The sequence below is a fragment of the Somniosus microcephalus genome, chromosome 10 (assembly GCF_052327205.1).
Source record: "Somniosus microcephalus isolate GS21.2 chromosome 10, FLI_Smic_1.0, whole genome shotgun sequence".
NCBI classification, from domain to species: Eukaryota; Metazoa; Chordata; class Chondrichthyes; order Squaliformes; family Somniosidae; genus Somniosus; species Somniosus microcephalus.
In genome coordinates, this window is record NC_140996.1 from 136,651,997 (window position 1) to 136,672,881 (window position 20,885).

Consider the following 20,885-nt stretch of genomic DNA (forward strand, 5'->3'; position numbering starts at 1 on the left):
ACTCTTCAAAGTAATTACTGTAATTGAATTTGAGGTGCTTTGAGATATTCCTGAGAGATGTGGTAAGGCACTATTTAAATACAAGTCTTGTTTTCTTTCTATCTGTCATAATGATAACCATATGACTGAGAAAGTAAATAACAGTTACACTGTACAAGTATTTTAAATAATATTGTGCGAGCTGAAAAGAAGTAAACTGTGTAAATCAAAATTATATTAAAATTCCCACCCAAATACTGTCAGAAGGAAAGAAAATCAGCACATATTCCAGTACCTTGGTATCATAGCTGCATTTTCATGTCATTACACTTATATTTTTTCAAGAAGTATCTTTATAGTACCTTTTATTACAAACTATATTCATATCACCTCATCTCTGGCTACTCAGCAATTCTTCAATTTTGAACTGCACACTATTGAGTTTCTTTCTTCATCAATAAATCAAAATCCCAGCTTTTATCTTATTCCACTGTGATTGTCAGGCCAGTAAATGTCTCCTTGGGATATTTAGGGAGGCTTAGGCTGCGATTTTGCTTTCGGTGTCAGGATGGGTGCGTGTCTGCTGGTTTCCGGTCCCGCCCCCAGCTGCCTCCGCTCCACAGACATGATTTTCCCTTGATTGGCCTTGTTGAGCCCATCCTGCGGGCTTAACGGTCAATTAACAGGAAGCGGGTCTGATGATGTCATTTGATGACGCGTCATTTGATGACGCGTCATCTGCCGGTTTCCTTAAAGGGACCATGCACAATTTTATTTTGGCAGTTGATTTCTCAGTGTTTGACAGCATTGAGGTGCTGAAAACACTGATAATCACTGCACAAAGGTGAACTCTTGCATCCAGGCTCTCCAATGACTCCCTCCATATGCTGGAATAGATGGCAGCTGCAGGTGAGATGACAGAAGTGATCTGTCACTGGTGAGAGAGGTTCTCCCAATGAGGTGGCACTGAACATACAGTTGGATTTTAAAACCTGTAAACTAAAGAAATCTGTATATGTTTTAAAAATGCATGAACCAACATTTTCTTTGCTTGAAACTCACCATGTGCAACATTGCATCCTTCACACCACTTCTGCAGCTGTTATCTTTTCACAAACATTACACCAGACTCACAACATGGCACACTTACCTGGCGTGGTGCCCGGATGTCAGGAAACCCGACCCAGAAGCGGGAAAATCAAAAAACAGGCTGAACACTACTGACAAGTACCTGTTAATAGGCAGGTAATTGCCTTTAATCCGTTTCCCGCTGCTAGGTGTCGGGTCCATTGGCAAATCGGGGACCCGACACTTGGGAAGGCTGTTTGGAGGCGGGTTCGTTACCCACCATCAATCAATAGGACTTCAACCTCTGACCCGCCTCACTGAGCGCCGGCAAAATCGCAGCCTTAGTCTTGGTCCTCTTCTACCTTTTGTCCCTCTCTGCTGTAACAAATTAGCAACCCTGACATTCATTGTCCAGACATATTCTAATGAGAAAATGCAGAATTAAAGTAACAGTCTGTACTGAGTTTGTTGCTTCATTAACATGATGTAAGGCTGGGCTGCAAAGAAGCAATTACTAAATTAGCAGATGTAATCAGTAGGCTGCCTTTATTTGTTTAGGTTTCTGCCTCATGCAGCCAGTGCAGTGTGCCATTTTTATGGGGCCTAATTTCAACCCCATTATTCACTATGCAATAGGATCTTGATCTCGGCCACACTGCTGGGGAAAGGTACAGATTGGAGTCACGGGAAAGAAGATCATCAGGCAGATTACCCTGAGCTGTTTTGCACCCATCTGCCTTCGTGGCTGGAAAATGGTGTATTGCTAGAAAATAGTGACAGACCACCTGAAATAGGAAGAAAATAAAAAGGTTTAAGGGAGGTGTAAAATAAATGCTATTAGTTAACATGATTGACAGAATTGTACACAATGTTCTGCTGTTATATTCATACAACAGAGCTGGTTTTAACGTGCTAATTGAACGGATTTTACAGCCGCTTATCACTGGGTGCTTTTAGAGATGGGATAATTACTTTAGATCACATACTTTCAGGACTCATCTTTGCCAAATCAGAATCAGTATATATACTTTAATGGTGTTTGTTTAATAAAAGTATTCAGATGAAGGAATCATGTTGCTTTCCCAGGAGGTGTTCCCATTAACAGACTTCTATTTACATAAATACTGTTTCATTAAATAGGTTAACATATTCTAAGGTGTAATTTACTGATAATCAATGCATGCCGGGAAATAACCACCCATGTGTGCATTAAAAAGCCCACTGGGCTTTGAAAGACTTCTCTTGTGGAACTCAGTTATGCCACCTAGAAAGTTATTTTTGAAGTTTCTATATTATATGACTTTACTGAGGTTGTTAAAAAAATTATCTTGATATTTTTGAATTGCACCCATTATAGAATACAGATACAATATTTATTTTAAATGATGGATTTTTAAAAACAATACAGCACAGACCAAAATATGGAGTTACGTCATGCTGCAGACATTTTGTTTATATTTTTTAGAGCTAGAAAACATATAGTTGTTGATATTGGTACTAACATTGTTATACCTTCAAGTAATTGGTTCTCTGCCATTCAATACTAAATTATGTTTTTCCTCCTCTTTTAAAAAGATACCACAAGACCAAAACGTGACTATGAAATGGATGGACGAGACTATCACTTTGTCACCTGTAGAGATCAGATGGAAAAGGACATCCAGGAGCACAAATTTATTGAAGCAGGACAATACAATGATAATCTATATGGAACTAGTGTTCAGTCTGTAAAATATGTGGCTGAAAGAGTATGTTGTTTTTTTACATTTTTTTTTTAAAACAAAATTGTGGGGTGGGAGAAGAGAATTTGGGCTCTCTAGGCGAGGGTGGGACTGTTTAGAATGGAAATTAGCTGGCTTTTTGCAGTATCATCATCAAGCACCCCCAGGTCAAATGTGCCTTGCTTCAGAAGCAGAGCAAACCCCCTTCTATTCTTATCCTTGGAATTTTCCAGAAGCAGAATCAATTTGTTTGTGCCAATTATGGACATCATTTTTTTTGTTACGGAAATGTGACACTATATTCATGCTGAAATAGTATAGCTATTGACTCCTGATTCCAAAATGCCATCCTGGCAATGTTAAGGAGAGGTCAGGTTAATAAAATAATCATTTAGAAAAGATCTGCTGTCACTCTTTAAAAAATCCCGAACAATTTTCTTTCAAACTGTTTAAAAAACTTCAGTGGTTCAATCATGGCAAAAAAAGTTTTTTTTAAATTCCAATATTTGAATACTTTTGATTTACAAATTTGACATAAAACATTACAGAATTATTTTATATGAATTCCATTTTCAAAATCATGAGAGGTCTTTCAAAATCATGAGGGGCCTAGACAGAGTAGATGGAGAGAAACTGTTCCCATTGGCAGAAGGGTCGAGAACGAGAGGACAGAGGACACAGATTTAAGGTGATTGGCAGAAGAACCAAAGGCGACATGAGGGAAAACTTTTTTTACGCAGCGAGTGGTTAGGATCTGGAATGCACTGCCTGAAAGGGTGGTGAAGGTAGATTCAATTGTGGCTTTCAAAAGGGAATTGAATAAGTACCTGAAGGAAAAAAATTTGCACAGCTAAGGGGAAAGGGCGGGGGAGTGGGACTTGCTGAAGTGCTCTTGCAGAGAGCTGGCACGGGCTGACGGGCCGAATGGCCTTCTTCTGTACTGTAATTATTTTACGATTTTCTTCAATTGTTACACAAGTTAATTTTGAAGCAAAAAATGATTACAGTATTCATCAAATATCTATACTAAAGTAGATACACTAGACTTAATTTAGCACAATTTAAAATAAAACATTAAATCAACAGACTTACATAGCAATTGTCTAGAATAGAATCATAGAATGGTTACAGCATAGAAGAAGGCCATTCGGCCAGTCGAGCCTGTGCCGACTCTCAGCTAGTCCCACTCCCCTGCCCTTTCCCCGTAGCCCTGCAAATGTTTTCCTTCAGATGCTTACCCAACTCGCTTTTGAAAGATAAGATTGAGTCTGCCTCCACCACCCTTTCAGGCAGTGCATTCCAGATCTTAACCAGTCGCTGCATAAAAAAGTTTTTTCTTACGTCGCCTTTGGTTCTTTTGCCAATCACCTTAAATCTGTGTCCTCTGGTTCTCAACCCTTCTGCCAATGGGAACAGTTTCTCTCTATCTACTCTGTCCAGACTCATCATGATTTTGAACACCTCTATCAAATCTCTTCTCAATCTTCTCTGCTCCAAGGAGAACAACCCCAGCTTCTCCAGTCTATCAATGTAACTGAAATCGCTCATTCCTGGAATCATTCTCGTAAATCTTTTCTGCACCTTCTCTAAGGCCTTCACATCCTTCCTAAAGTGTGGTGCCCAGAATTGGACACAGTACTCCAGTTGGGGCCGAACCAGTGTTTTATACAGGTTCATCATAATTTCCACACTTTTGTACTCTATACCTCTATCTATGAAGCCCAGGATCCCGTAAGCCTTTTTAACTGCTTTCTCAACCTGCCCTGCCACCTTCAACGATTTAGGCACACATACCCCTAAGTCTCTCTGTTCTTGCACACCCTTTAGGATTGTACCATTTCGTTTATATGTCCTCTCCTCATTCTTTCTAGCAAAATGTATCACTTTGCACTTTTTTGCATTAAATTTCATCTTCCACGTGTCTGCCCATTTCACCAGCCTATCTATATCTTCCTGAAGTCTATCACTCTCCTCCTCACTGTTCACTATACTTCCAAGTTTTGTGTCATCTGCAAATTTTGAAATTATGCCCTGTACACCCAGGTCCAAGTCATGAATATATATCAGGAAAAGCAGTGGTCTTAGAACCGACCCCTGGGGAACACCACTGTATACCTTCCTCCAGTCTGAAAAACAACCGTTTACCACTACTCTGTTTCCTGTCACTTAGCCAATTTTGTATCCATGCTGCCACTGTCCCTTTTATTCCATGGGCTTCAACTTTGCTGGCAAGCCTATTTTGTGGCACTTTGTCGAACGCCTTTTAGAAATCCATGTACACTATGCCAACCACATTACCCTCATCAACCCTCTCTGTTACCTGATCAAAAAACTCGATCAAGTTGGTTAAACACGGTTTGCCTTTAACAAATCCATGCTGGCTTTCCTTAATTAATCTACACCTATCCAAGTGACTGTTAATTTTGTCCCTGATTACTGTTTCTAAAAGCTTCCCCGAGGTTAAACTGACTGGCCTGTAGTTGCTGGGTTTATCTTTACACCCTTTTTTGAACAATGGTGTAACATTTGCAATTCTCCAGTCCTCTGGCACCACCCCCGTATCTATTGAAGAATGGAATATTATGGCCTGTACCTTGTGATTTCTGCCCTCAATTTCCTCAGCATCCTAGGATGTATCCCATCTGCTCCTGGTGATTTATCTATGTTAAGTGCAGCCAGCCTTTCTAATACCTCTTCTTCATCAATTTTTATCCTATCAAGTGTCTGCACTAACTCCTCCTTCACTATGTTTATGGCAGCATCCTCTTCCTTGGTGAAGACAGATGCAAAGTGCTCATTTAGTACCTCAGCCATACCCTCTGCCTCCATGCATAGTCTCCTTTTTAGTCCCTAATCGGCCCCATCCCTCCTCTTACTACCCTTTTGCTATTTATATGCCTGTATATGACTTTTGAATTACTTTTTATGTTGGCTGCCATTCTATTCCATACCCTCTCTTTGCCCCTCTAATTTTCTTTTTCATTTCTTCTCTGACCTTTCTATATATAGTCTGATTCTCAGATGTATTTTGAACTTGACATCTGTCATACACGCTCTTTTTCTGCTTCATCATATGCTCTATCTGTTTCGTCATCCAGGGAGCCTTGACTTTAGTTGCCCTGCCTTTCCCCCTAGTGGGAATGTCCCTCAACTATACCTGAACTATTTCCTCTTTAAATGCAGCCCATTGTTCCATTACAGTTTTGCCTACCAATCTTTGATTCCAGTTTACCCAGGCCAGATATGTTCTCATCCCACTGAAATTGGCTTTCCCCCAGTTAAACATTTTTACTCTATATTGCTCCCTGTCCTTTTAGCTAATCTAAACCTTATGATAATAAGATCACTGTTCCCTAAATGTTCACCAACTGACACTTGCTCCACTTGACCTACCTCATTCCCTAGAATCAGATCCAGCAATGCCTCCTCCCTCGTTGGGCCGGAAACATACTGATTCAGAAATTCTTCCCCTTCTCTGCCCTTTACACTATTACGATCCCAGTCTATATTAGGATAGTTGAAGTCCCCCATTATTACTACTCTATAGTTCTTGCACCTCTCTGTAATTTCTCTGCAAATTTGCTTCTCCATATCTTTCCCACTATTTGGTGGTCTATAGAATACACCTGGTAGTGTAGTGGCACCTCTATTATTTCTTAACTCTAGCCATATAGATTCTGTCCTTGACCCCTCCAGGACATCCTCCCTCTCCAGCACTGTAACATTCTCCTTAACCAATACTGCCACACCACCTTCTATCTTTCCTTTCCTATCTTTCCTGAACACCTTATAACCAGGAATATTTAATACCCAATCCTGCCCTTTTTTGAGCCAGGTCTCAGTTATTGCCACAACATCATATTCCCATGTAGCTATTTGTGCCTGCAGCTCACTTACCTTGTTTAATACGCTTCATGCGTTCACATACATACACTGTAAACCCATCTTAGACCATCCTGCATGACCCCACCTAATAACTTACTGTTTCTTATTTTAGTGCTCTCTGCCTCTCCCAATCCTTTCCCCTTTCTAATGTTACATCCTGGTGCCCATCCCCCTGCCAAATTAGTTTAAACCCTCCCCAACAGCACTAGCAAACCTCCCCGCGAGGATATTTGTTCCGGAACCTGTTGGGGCGCAACCCATCCGGCCTGTACAGGTTCCACCTCCCCCAGAACCGGTCCCAATGCCCCAGGAACCTGAAGCCCTCCCTCCTGCAGCATCTCTTCAGCCATGCATTCATCTGCTCTATCCTTATATTTCTATACTCACTAGCTCGCAGCACTGGGGGTAATCCGGAGATTACTACCTTTGAGGTCCTGCTTTTTAACCTCTTTCCTAGCTCCCTAAAATCTGCCTGCAGGAACTCATCCCTCTTTCTACCTATGTCATTGGTACCAATATGGACCGCGACCTCTGGCTGTTCACCCTCCCCCCTCAGAATGTCCGCAGCCACTCAGAAACATCCTTAACCCTGGCACCAGGGAGTCAACATACCATCCTGGAGTCACATCTGCGGCCGCAGAAATGCCTGTCCCCATAACTATTCAATCCCCTACCACTTTTGCTCTCCCACTTTTCTTACGCCCCCCCCCCCCCCCCCGCGTACAGCTGAGCCACCCGTGGTGCCGTGGACTTGACTCTGGCTATATTCTCCATCGCCCTCACCAGTACTCAGAACCGAATACTGGTTGGAGAGCAAGATGCACTCAGGGGACTCCTGCACTACCTGCCTGGTCCTCCTCTTCTGTCCGGCGGTCACCCATTCCCTCTCTATCTGCATACTCCTTAGCTGTGGGGTGGCCACCTCCTGAAACGTGCTACTTTAGTAAAATGTGCAAGAATAACCATACAGGCATGTTTCAGTTAGGGGTTAAAATGCTGTGCCACCTTTGGCCTTTTGTTCCCTACTCCTCACCGCCCAGTGATTTCTTTCTAAACTAACTTGTTTATTGCACATATATATATCTTGAGACAGGAAAGTGATGAAAAATACAGTTTCCACACAGGATTGGAGCTGGATGGCTTCAGTTATTTTTTGCTGAAATTAAGAGTATTTTTCAGAATCTCACCATAGCAAAAATCACAAGTCACATAGTTGTTGATGATGTGATGAAAACTTTGCTGGATTGAATTTAAAAGGATTTGTTTTTATGTGTATACTGCACACATAACTGTTTGTCAGCAACAATGTCATTGGGCCATATTTTACTCTTAGTGGCAAACAAACGGCACGAGCCGTTACTTATACTTGCCCACAGACTTTCTATGGGATTTTGCACTAGAACTTACTGTAATTAGAGAGCCATTTTGTTGTGGCGCACTCTACAAGGGATCTGGGACCTGTGTGAACAGAGCAAGCAACTTTATATCTGCTTAACCAATCAGATTGAAGAATCATTAATGAGCCATGCAGAATCTGAACTAGGAAGTGTTAGAATGTTTCATTCAGTTCAGGTACAGAAAACAAAATAAAGAAAGGGAAAGAAAGATTGGATTGAAAGAGAAATAGAGAGAAAGAAAAAGTTAAAATAAATTATTTAACTTTTTTTTAAAATCTCCAACAATAATTAAAATCTGAAGGAATGAGTTAACTTTTAGTGTGCCAGACAGGTTGTTTGGCAGTAATTAAAACTTATCACACCATTAAAAATATGCTTACACTGAAATGGACAAGCCCTAACTTTTTCTGGTGAGTTTAATGGGTTTATGGGCCAGATTTTGCTGTAGAAGTAACTGTGAGACTAACGGCGCCAGAAAAAGTTAGGGCTTGTCAATTCCAGTGCAACTCCCTGATTTCTGCGCTAACTGCGCATGTGCGGTTGCTGGAACTTTGTTGTCCAATTTACACTTTAATAACGGTGAGCGCTGTTAGCTTCGCCGTTATTCCTACAGCAAAATCCACCCATTGTCTTTCAGCTTGGAAAGTTAGAATCAGAACCATTTCTTAATCATTCTCTGTGCAGAGGTAGATATACTTTGGATTAAATGGGGAGGCATCAAACGGTTGATGTAAATAATTTATAAATGATTTAATGGTCATTTTTAAACACTTGAGTGCAAATTATTGTGTAAGTTCATCTTTCGTGCTTGTTACTTTGAAAAATAAATTATGTATGGTAGCTTAAGGTTTCTCACCAGTTCTTTGTCAATATAGAAGATTTTGCTGTGCTAATTATAACAAGTTGTTTCTTATTTCCATTAGGGCAAGCATTGCATACTTGATGTTTCAGGAAATGCTATAAAACGGTTACAAATTGCACAACTTTATCCCATTGCTATTTTTATCAAACCCGTGTCTGTGGAGTCATTACTGTAAGTATTTTGTTCCTTCTGTGGTTATGATATTCAGTGTTTAGCACCACAGAATAGGTTAACCTAATGCCTCTGTCTTTAGTGGGTCAAAGCTCAATGAAAAGATTAGCAATTATATAGTGCTTTATTGTGTCTCAAAACATCGCAAAGCACTTCACATACAATGGAACCCTGTATTACAATGTTTGCTTAATTGGGTAACTGGGTATTCGCCCATGTTCAGCTAAGTTATGGCTTGTTTCCACCTATTTACTCACTGTGAATAAGCACCATACAAGATTGCAAACCCAAAGTGATCCAAGTTGGGTTAGTTCACTTAATGCCTGAAATTGATCCAAGTCAAATTCAGATGCCTCTATCTCTTAAAATAAAAATAATCAGTGCTTCAAATGATCCTTGGAATGTAGGCTTTGTGCATGCATGCCACTATATCCTACATCCTCCCATTACGTTCCCATCATTGTGATGGCTGCTAAGGACCTCGATATTAACCCCCCACGGCGGGCGGGAGAGTGTCTGGGGGAGGGGGGGGTTCACCCTTCAAATGCATCAAAAGCCTAATCCGTTGCACATGCACACATTGCAACTTTTACGCTGGTAGATTTTGTGGCGTCCAAGTCAGCGGGTCACTTCATTAACATATTTAAATCAGGTTCCGACAGTGCACTTGGGAGCTTGATTTAAAATTTACTGTGACTGCGCAGGTTTCCCAGGAGTCCCGGCAGTGAAAGGGAGGGGGGAGCTGCTGGCTCCACAAGGTAAGAGCCTTTTTCGGCACTCCTTGTGGCCCAGGAGGAACAGGAGTGCTCCCTCATCCCCACCCCCCCCACCCCATCCCCTCAAGGAAGCCTTTGGTCTCCCCCATCCTGATCGCCGACCTCCCCCTGCCCTCCAGCCCTGTTATCCGCTACCCCCCTCCCGCCCCAATGTCGTCTCTCCCGCCATGATGTCTGACCTACCCCCCTCCCAATTGACATAGATTGTCCCCAGGGATCCCTGGATGCGGCCTCCTGCCGCTGCTGTTCCCTCCCAGCCGCCAACAGCCTGTCAGTTTGGTCAGCTGCCAGGAGGGAAATGGATCCAAAAAATAATAATGAGGTCGTGTCACTAAGTTCGGCAGAACCTCTGCACCCCCGGCCTTGCAAGGTCGTTTTCACGCGCCCCCCCCCCCCCACTCCCCCACCCCCCGCTCCCTCCCCACCTCTGTAAATATCAGGGCCAATGGCTGCTTTCTGGCTGGAAACTCATTATGATCATATGGATGGATCTATTTGCCGGTGACCCCACAGCAGCATTGGCGGCAGGGCTGTTTAGTAATCTATAATTAAATAAACTACAGGGTTCTTCCATGTCATTGCTCTGCCCTGCAGCAAGTGGTACTTTCACTTGTTGAAAATTAGTGTCACATAAGTCTTGAATTTGAGCAGTATGTTGGTACGTCATTTCATCTGCTCAAAGCTAGATACAGAAAATTAGTTTCACATTAGTATCTTCAAAATAAGTGATGATACAATAATTAAAATGTCACTTCAAATCAAACAGTATGATTGACAAATTCCATTGGATACAAGATGATCCATTATTTTAACAAAGCCTTTTCAGTCCAGACTGCACACACAGTGGCAACAGCTTGAACCTCCCTGTGTCAGTGTAATTGGCTTCAGGCTGCTAATGGTGCTTGCAAACAAGTATCTGTCAGTTTGCAGAAGTTCATTCCACTTGAAATCTTTACTTTGCTTAAAGGTTCACGGCAGTAGTGGCAAATGGCCAAGGATAGCATGGATCATTTCTTTTATTAAAAAAAGGGTTCTGGAATACTGTTAGTACACCTATGCAGTGCCACCCCACCACATCTTTAGTTTGCTTGAAGTCTTTCTGACAGATGTGCACAGGTATTGTACTTGTGCATATTCTTCTTGATTTACTATTTAAGACACCACCATTAATCTCACTGGACAATCTGCTGACCAGCATTCAGAATTCCCAATTTAAAATTTTTGTATTAGAGCATCTGTAAAAGTTAGTTCTATATAATTATGATACAGAATCTTATAAAGTAGATACATATAGGATGACAGATGGGCGCTGATTTTCATCCTTGTTTTTGGTGGGAAAGGGGCATTACTGTTGCTCCTGGCCCAACAAAAACAACCCGCCTGATGCCCGAATCTCTGCGCCCTGCATTCCCCCCCACCCCGCCCCCCCCCCCCCAATCAGAAAATGCCGACTCAGCTCCCCGGAGGAGCTGCCGATTTCCTGTTCCCTCCCCTATCAGTGAGCTGCCATTCAGTGCCACAAATACCTGAGCAGTTTTCCCTAAATATTAATTCAAGGCCCTATTGTACATACGATTCAGGCCTTTCACTGGGGCCATCAGCCTGGCGTCCCAATCACTCTGCCGATTGCCCGCCCGATGTACACTACACTTGTAAATCTATTCCATGATTTTTTTATTCACTATACAGAATGAATTGAATGAATAAAATTGTCAGTTTTGGCTCAGCGATAGCACTCTTGCTCTCAGTCAAAAAATTGTGGGTATGAGCCCCAATCCAGACACTTGAGCACATAACGTAGGCTGACACTTCAGTGCACTACTGAGGGAGTGCTGCACTGTCAGAAATGCTGCCTTTTGGATGAGATGCTAAAACAAGTTTGCCTGTTCAGGTGGGACAAGAAAAATCCCATGATACGAACGTACAAACAAATTGACGGACAGGAAAAGATCAGCTGATCCATTAAGCCTGTGTCCCGCCATGATGACCGGACCATCGTGATTAAACACTTCTTTCCCCCACCTCCCACCCCCCTCCTGCAGCCATGTAATCTCCTGGGAGAGGCAAAAAAAAGAGAAAAAAATCAGTGCCAATAAGGGAAAAAATACTCTGGAAAATTCTTCTCCAACCAAAACATCCAGGAGATTACATGGACCAAGTGTTATCTATAAGGACACCTACCTTCTATATGTTGCAATCTCTGTCCCAGTCAAGAAAACAGACCAGCTTCTTCTTGAAGGCACACAGAGAGTCAGCACCCACTACACCAGGCAATGTACTCCGGAGGCTCACAATTCTCCGGGAGAAGAACTGCCTAACATCCAGCCTATTCTTACTCTTACATAGTTTAAACTCATGTCCTCTGGTCCTCTCCGAGCTGTTAAACTGGAATAATCTATCAATAGGGATGCTATCCAACCCTTTAATTATTTTATAGACCTCTATCAAGTCACCTCTAAGTCTAGGCTGCAGCCACAATGCAGACCAAGGCACAGTGACTCAGAAGGCTGTCCAAGGGGGAGAAGAGCAGAATAGAAATGTGGTAGTGATAAGGGACTCTATAATTAGGGGTAAAAACAGAAAATGCTGGAAATACTCAGCAGCTCAGGCAGCATCTGTGGAGAGAGAAACAGAGTTAACGGGCTCGATTTTGTCAATGGGGAGCTTTTGGAGGTGGGACTCCCACTTTTTGGGTTGTAGTCCCGCCTCCATCGACTTGTGGCCAACCCACGCTATTTTCCCTTGATTGACCTTGTTGAGCCCGCCCAGCGGGCTTAGCAGGCCAATTAAGGGACACCTGGTTACTGGTGACATCAGCGATTGACATTTCATCTGTCAAGAGCTTTTGACAGATGAAAAATCAGCATTTGACAGCTCTGTGAAGCTGTCAAACACTGACAATCTGTCTTCTAACTTGAGTCCTTCTACTCAGACACAGTTAGAGAGCTCTCCAGACAAGAAAGCAGAGGCTGCAGCTTTTGACAGTTCAGCGGCCATTCTGCTTTCTGTGCCGGTGAGCTGAGGGACTCACGAGAACTGAAGGAAGGAAGCCTGCAGGAGAAAGTAAAGGTAAGTAAAACTTATTAAAACACTTTACACTTACCTCTGCACACATGCACCCATCACCCACCTGAACAACGGACATCTCGACCCTTCCAACCCCTGCAGACCAACGGTCCACCTCGCTAACTTGGTGTGGTTTGGAGCCGCCAGACAGCCGACACTTCAGGGCTAAAAATAGGGATTAGGCAAAAAACTGCCTGTTAACTACCTGTTAACAGGCAGTTAATTGGCACTAATCCCCTTCCCGCCTCAGGGAGGCGGCTCCCAGCACAAGTCGGGTACCCGCCTCCTGGGACATTGGCACGGAGGCGGGTTGGGGGCGGGATGGGTTCCTGCCCCCCGATTCTGCAATTTTTCCACCACTCCCGCCTCCAAACCCGCCTCCTCGGAGCTTGGAAAATCGAGCCTAACATTTCAGGTCGATGACCCTTCCATCGACCTGAACTGTTAACTCTGTTTCTCTCTCCACAGATGCTGCCTGACCTGCTGAGTATTTCCAGCATTTTCTGTTTTTATTTCAGATATCCAGCATCCGCATTATTTTGCTTTACTATAATTAGGGGGATAGATAGTGTCCTCTGCAGCCAAGAATGAGAATCCCGAAGGGTGAGTTACCTACCCAGTGCCAGGGTGAGTGGATATCGCGAGGCAACTGGAGAGGAATTTGGAAAGGGAGGGGGTAAATCCAGTTGCCGTGGTCCATGTCAGAAAAAACAACATAGTTAGGAACAGGGAGGAGGTCCTGCTGAAGGAGTATCAGGAGTTAGGAGCTAAATTAAAAAGCAGGACCTCGAGGGTAATAATCTCTGGATTATTGTCTGAGCCACATGCAAATTGACATAGAAGCAGTCAGATCAGGAGAATTAACACGTGGCTAAATGCTGGGCCAGTGCTGGGACTAAGAGAGGGCTTTAAACTAACTAGTAGGGGGGAGGTTCCTAGAGAGCAAATAATAAAAATGACAACAGAGAAGGTCATAGACTTAGGTAGCAGTGGGGAAATTAAAAACCAGAGCGTGTCAGGAAGGGGCAGAAGGTATGGAGTAAAAGGTAAAGTAATAAAAAGGGCAAAAGCAGGAACTAAGTGTCACAAAACATCTTTGAAAGTTCTCTATCTGAATGCACGTAGCATTCGTAACAAAATAGACGAGTTAATGGCACAAATAACTACATATGGGTATGATCTTGTGGCCATTACAGAAACATGGCTGCAGGGTGACAATGCCTGGGAATTAAACATACCAGGTTATTTAACGATCAGGAAGGACAGGAAGGAAGGAAGGGGGGGTGGGGTGGCTATGTTAATAAAGGAAGGAATCACTGTAATACAGAGAAATGATATTGGGTCAAAAGATCAGGATAATGAAACAGTTTGGGTGGAGGTAAGGAATAATAAGGGGAAAAAAACACTAGTGGGCGTAGTCTATAGGCCTCCGAACAGTGGCAACTCTGTTGGACGGAGTATCAATCAGGAAATAGTTGAGGCTTGTAATAAGGGAACATCTATAATTATGGGGGATTTTAACTATCATATTAATTGGACAAATCAAATTGGGCAGGGCAGCCTTGAGGATGAGTTCATTGAGTGTATTAGGGATGGGTTTCTTGAGCAGTATGCAACTGAACCGACCAGGGGGCAAGCAACCTTAGATCTGGTCCTGTGTAACAAGATGGGATTAATTAAAAATGTCCTAGTAAAGGATCCCCTTGGAATGAGTGACCATAACATGGTTGAATTCCATATTCAATTAGAGGGTGAGAAGGTTGGATCTCAAACAAGCGTGCTAAGCTTGAATAAAGGAGACTATGAAGGTATGAGAGCGGAATTGAGTAGAGTGGATTGGGAAAATAGATTAAAGGGTAAGACGATACATGATCAGTGGTGTACATTTAAGGAGTTATTTTACAACTTCCAAAAAATATATATTCCACTGAGAAGAAAAGGGTGTAAAAGAAAAGACAGCCATCCGTGGCTAAGTAAAGAAATTAAGGATAGTATTCGACTAAAAACAAGGGCATATAAGGTAGCCAAATCTAGTGGGAGGATAGAGGATTGGGAAAACTTTAAAAGACAGCAAAAAATAACAAAAAGATTGATTAAGAAAGGGAAGATAGATTATGAAAGTAAATTAGCAAAAAATATAAAATCAGATAGTAAGAGTTTTTATAGTTATATAAAAAGAAAAAGGGTGGCTAAAGTAAATGTTGGTCCCTTAGAGGATGAGACTGGGAAATTAATGGTGGGAAATACGGAGATGGCAAAAACACTGAATGAATATTTTACATCAGTCTTTACAGTAGAAGACACTAAGAATATCCCAACACTGGACAAACAGGGGGCTAAAGGGGGGGAGGAGCTAATCACGATCAAAATCACTAAGGAAATGGTACTCGGTAAAATAATGGGACACAAGGCGGATAAATCACCTGGACCTGATGGCTTACATCCTAGGGTCTTGAGGGAAGTGGCGGTAGGGATTGTGGATGCATTGGTAATAATTTTCCAAAACTCCCTGGACTCGGCAAAGGTCCCGGCAGACTGGAAAACTGCTAATGTAACACCTTTATTTAAAAAGGGCAGTAGACAGAAGGCTGGAAACTATAGACCGGTTAGCCTAACATCTGTGGTAGGTAAAATTTTGGAGTCCATTATTAAGGAGACAGTAACAGGACATTTGGATAATCATAATGTAATAGGACAAAGTCAGCATGGTTTTATGAAGGGGAAGTCATGTTTGACAAATTTGCTGGAGTTCTTTGAGGAAGTAACGTATAGGGTGGATAAAGGGGAACCAGTGGACGTAGTGTATTTAGACTTCCAAAAGGCATTTGACAAGGTGCCACACAAAAGATTATTGCTTAAGATAAAAAATCACGGGATTGGGGGTAATATTCTGGCATGGATAGACGATTGACTATCTAACAAAAGGCAGAGAGTTGGGATAAATGGTTCATTCTCAGACTGGCAATCAGTAACTAGTGGTGTTCCGCAGGGGTCAGTGCTGGGTCCCCAACTCTTTACAATCTATATTAACGATTTGGAGGAGGGGACCGAGTGTAACATATCAAAGTTTGCAGATGATACTAAGATGGGAGGGAAAGTAGTGAGTGAGGAGGACATAAAAAACCTGCAAGGGGACATCGACAGGCTAAGTAAGTGGGCAGAGATTTGGCAGATGGAATACAATACTGGAAAGTGTGAGGTTATGCACTTTGGCAGGAAAAATCGTAGAGCAAGTTATTGTCTTAATGGCAAGAAACTGGAAAGTACTGAAGTACAAAGGGATCTGGGGGTCCTGGTGCACGAAACTCAAAAGGTTAGTATGCAGGTGCAGCAAGTGATTAAGAAGGCCAATGGAATGTTGGCTTTCATTGCTAGGGGGATAGAATATAAAAATAGGGAGGTATTGCTTCAGTTGTACAAGGTATTGGTGAGACCGCACCTGGAATACTGCGTACAGTTTTGGTGTCCATACTTAAGAAAGGACATACTTGCTCTCGAGTCAGTACAAAGAAGGTTCACTCGGTTAATCCCGGGGATGAGGGGATGGACATATGAGGAGAGGTTGAGTAGATTGGGACTCTACTCATTGGAGTTCAGAAGAATGAGAGGCGATCTTATTGAAACATATAAGATTGTGAAGGGGTTGGATCGGGTGGATGCGGGGACGATGTTCCCGATGATGGGTGAAACTAGAACTAGGGGGCATAGTCTTAGAATAAGGGGCTGCTCTTTCAAAACTGAGATGAGGAGGAACTACTTCACTCAGAGGGTGGTCGGTCCATGGAATATGCTGCCCCAAAAAGCTGTAGAAGCTGCATCATTACATAAATTTAAAACAGAAATAGACAGTTTCCTAGAAGTAAAGGGAATTAAGGGTTACGGGGAGCGGGCAGGAATTTGGACATGAGTCTAGGTTCGGATCGATCATGGCCCTGTGGGTAGCGGAGCGGGCCCAGGGGCCGTGTAGCCTGATCCTGCTCCTATTTCATGTGTCTAATTCTGTTAGATTCAGGAGATGGTTCTGTGATAGTGGATTGGCGGTTAGGATCAGATCAGCCATGATCTTATTGAATGGCGGAGCAGGCTCGAGGGACCGATTGGCCTACTCCTGCTCCTATTTCTTATGTTCTTATGTAAAGGGCTGGTGTGGGATAGAGGGGTTCCTTTTCATGGGACACTGGCACCAGTACTGGGACAGAAAGGAGCTGTACCGATGGGACGGGCTCCACCTGAACCGGGATGGGACCTGTATCCTAGCGAAAAGGGTAAATAGGGAGGTGGCAAAGGCTTTAAACTAGTAAAATGGGGGAGAGGTATCGACAAGAAATGAAACCAGCCTGAAGATAATCAAAACAGGAAAGGAGAGCATAGGAAAGAGTAAAGTAAGGGAGGACAGTGATGGCCAGGGAATAAATAGAGTAATAGAACAGGAGAGTAAAAAATGGTTAAAAATAAAGTGAAAGAAACTGCTGTAGGAACGGAAGTTCCTATCCGAATAATGAAGTTCGACGCAGTGAAACAAAATAACAAAGTTTAATAAACATACAACTTAACTGGTAAAACTACAGGAGCAGATGTAAACAGGCCTGTGCAGCCTCACAGCCTCTCTAAGACTGCTACTAAGTACTGGAAGCTGACGTCATCACGTCATCACGTTCACCGCGCCAACTAGGGGTCACGTGATCGGCATCGTGACGTCATCACGCGAAAATGCAAGAAACTACATACAGTTTAAAGGTGCAGTCCACAGCTGCACTACATGGTAGTTAAAGGGTAATTACTAATTGCCCAGTGTCTCTTGGTAGCTCCGCCACAGGCGCCCCCCCAGAATTCTCTTTAACAGACAGCGTCAAACGAACAGGAGGTTTAATGATTCTGCCTGAACAACTACGAACTTCAGGCAGTGAAACGTTGGGAGACGAGCCGGTGCTTGGCTGTGTCTGAAGCGGTGCATCTGGAGTGGAGGAAACAGTAGCAGAAGGTGTAGGCAAGGATGAGGCAGAAGCAGGCAGTTCAATGGTGGGCTGTTGCATAACTGGTCTAGCAGCCAACGGTGGTCATCCACGGCGAGGTGGCTGGGCAGCAACAACTGGTTCACTCCGATCTAGATGGGCTGGTTTAAGTCGGTCGATAGAGATGGTATCGGACTTACCTCCCACTCGACCGTGAAAAATTTCTCTCCCGCTGAGATGACACGAAACGGTCCAGCATAAGGTGGTCTGAGTGTATCTCTATGAGCGTCCTGCCAAATAAAAACGTAATCGGAACTCATAAGTTCTGCCAGAACATGAGGCCTCTAGGCTGTGATGCGAGGTTGGAATAGGCAGGAAATTCTTTGCCACCTCATGATGCTGAAGGAGCTGCTGAGCAGGCGACCACGGTTCTGTATGTGGAGGGAGGAAGTCCCCTGGTACTCGAAGTGCTTGACCGTAGACTAACTCAGCCGATGAAGCCTGGAGGTCATCCTTGGGGGCTGTACAGAGGCCTAGCATCACCCAGGGGAGTCTGTCCACCCAGTTGGGACCACGCAAGCTGGCACGGAGGGACGCCTTTAGAGACCGATGAAACCTCTCGCATAGACCGTTCGCTTGCGGATGGTAAGCGGTGGTACGGTGCAGCTTGGTACCCAAGCCCTGTGCAACTGCGTTCCACAACTCTGACGTGAATTGTGGACCTCGGTCAGAGGAGATATCAGATGGCATCCCAAACCGGGCCACCCACGACGAAATAAATGCCCTGGATATGTCCGCTGCAGTGGTAGCGACCAAGGAAATCGCCTCTGGCCACCTGGTAGTGCGGTCCACTATTGTCAGGAGATGCATGAAACCCCGCGAAGCGGGGAGGGGACCCACTAAGTCCACATGTACGTGATCGAACCGGCGTTCCGGCACCGGGAAGATGACGATGGACCTTAGATTTTTGACAGTCCACGCAATTGTTTGTCCAGTCCCGAACGTCCAAATGCATTCCCTTCCAAACAAATTTGCGGGACATGAGCCGTTGTGAAGCTTGCATCCCCGGGTGTGATAAGCCATGTATAGCCTGAAAAATCTTCTTACGCCATTCGACCGGCACAATGGGCCGGGGCACTCCCATGGATGTGTCGCACAAGAGCGTGGTTCCTGCTGATTGGAACATAACATCGGCTACCTGCAAGCTAGAAGGCGTGGTCCGATACGCCTGAACTTCGGGATATGCCAGTTGTTCTTCCGCCAACCCGACGAAATCGATTCCCAGGTGAACTGCCTGGACTGGGGCACGTGAAAGGCAATCAGCCGCGAGATTATCTTTGCCGGACACATGTCGTAAATCCGTCGTAAATTCGGATATAAATGTAAGGTGGCGCTGTTGCCGGGCTGACCACGGCTCCGCCGTTTTGGCCATTGCGAAAGTGAGCGGCTTATGGTCCACGAATACAGTGAACGGGCGCCCTTCTAGGAGAAAACGGAAATGCCGGATAGCCAAAAACAGGGCCAGCAACTCCCTGTCAAAAGTGCTATATTTTCGCTCGTTCTTGCGCAGTTGGCGGCTAAAAAAGGCCAATGGCTGCCAAGTCCCATCAACCCATTGTTTCTGAACCGCCCCGATGGCGTAATCGGAGGCATCGGTAGTAAGGGCGATGGTCGCGCCCGGGAGTGGGTGTGCAAGCATAGTTGCGTCTGCCAACGCCGCCTTGGTGTCAAGGAATGCCTGGTCCATCTGCGGTGTCCAAGTGATAACATCTTTACCCGACTTCCCTTTGAGTGCTTCGTACAGCGGCTGCATCAATTGGGCTGCCTTGGGGACAAAACGATGATAAAAAGTTACCATCCCCAGGAACTCCTGAAGAGATTTAAATATGTGAGGCCGCGGGAATGCCGTAACTGCCTCTACCTTGGTGGCCAGTGGGACGGCGCCTTCTGAGGTGATCCTATGCCCCAGAAAGTCAATGCTGGTTAACCCAAACTGGCATTTGGCTAGGTTTATGAGGAGGCCATGTTGGCTGAGACGGGCAAAGAGTGTACTAGCGATGAGAATGTCATCCAAGTAAATGAAAATGAAGGGAAGGTCCCGTAACACAGAGTCCATGAGTCGCTGAAAGGCCTGAGCCGCATTTTTCAATCCAAACGGCATGCGGAGGAACTCAAAAAGGCCAAACGGTGTGATGACCGCCGTTTTGGGGACATCTTGAGGGTGCACAGGAACTTGGTGATATCCACGGACGAGATCTACTTTGGAAAAAATTGAGTTGCCAGCCAAATGAGCCGAAAAATCTTGTATATGCAGTATTGGATACCTATCCGGCATAGTGGCTTCGTTAAGGCGTCTGTAATCCCCGCAAGGCCTCCATCCGCCACCTGGTTTAGGTACAATGTGTAGTGGGGAGTGTGATGAAATATTCCATTCATCACTGCCTGTGACTGTGGTTGGTTTCAGTTTCACTTCCCTTACCTCTGTTCCGTTTCCTCACCATTGCATTGTACTATGTGTAGGGCTCCGCCCATACCTGGCCCCTATGTAAGCTGGCCCAGCCTGCAGCACATCCAGTACGGCAGAGCTCTGGATGGAAGATACCTCTCTCCTGTGTGTTACCTTCTAAGTCAATAAAAGCCTTGTTTTGTTTCGCTAACATCGAGTCTCGGATTTATTGAGGCACATCAATTTTATTGACTTAATTTTCAACACAATGGATCAACTCTTGAAACCCAAACGTTTGGATTTGGACCAGCATGCTTCGGACGCATCGGCACGCTTCGGACACTGGTTTATGTGTATGGAATTCTTCCTGGACAATTCCGCAGCCGTCAAAGGCGCTACGGACGCTGCGAGTATGAAACTCGGAATTCTGCGGAATTGGGTAAGCCACCGGGTTTACCCCCTCATCCAAGACGCCGACACGTACCCGGCCGCCTGCGACATCTTAAAGGCGCATTACCAGCAGCCTACGAATGAGGTGTATGCTAGGCACCTGCTCGCTACT

The 20,885-nt window shown here is 44.3% G+C and overlaps 1 protein-coding gene across 11 annotated transcripts in view; it reads left to right on the forward strand.

Moving 5' to 3' along the window:
- Positions 1–20,885, forward strand: part of dlg2 (discs, large homolog 2 (Drosophila)) — a 1,642,261-nt gene that overhangs the window by 1,603,569 nt on the left and 17,807 nt on the right. For all 11 annotated transcript variants that reach the window (XM_085998865.1, XM_085998867.1, XM_085998869.1 and 8 more), the window contains 2 exons: positions 2,623–2,795; positions 8,974–9,083. In XM_085998865.1, coding sequence (XP_085854991.1) covers positions 2,623–2,795; positions 8,974–9,083 — 283 coding nt within the window. The remainder of the gene's footprint in view (positions 1–2,622; positions 2,796–8,973; positions 9,084–20,885) is intronic.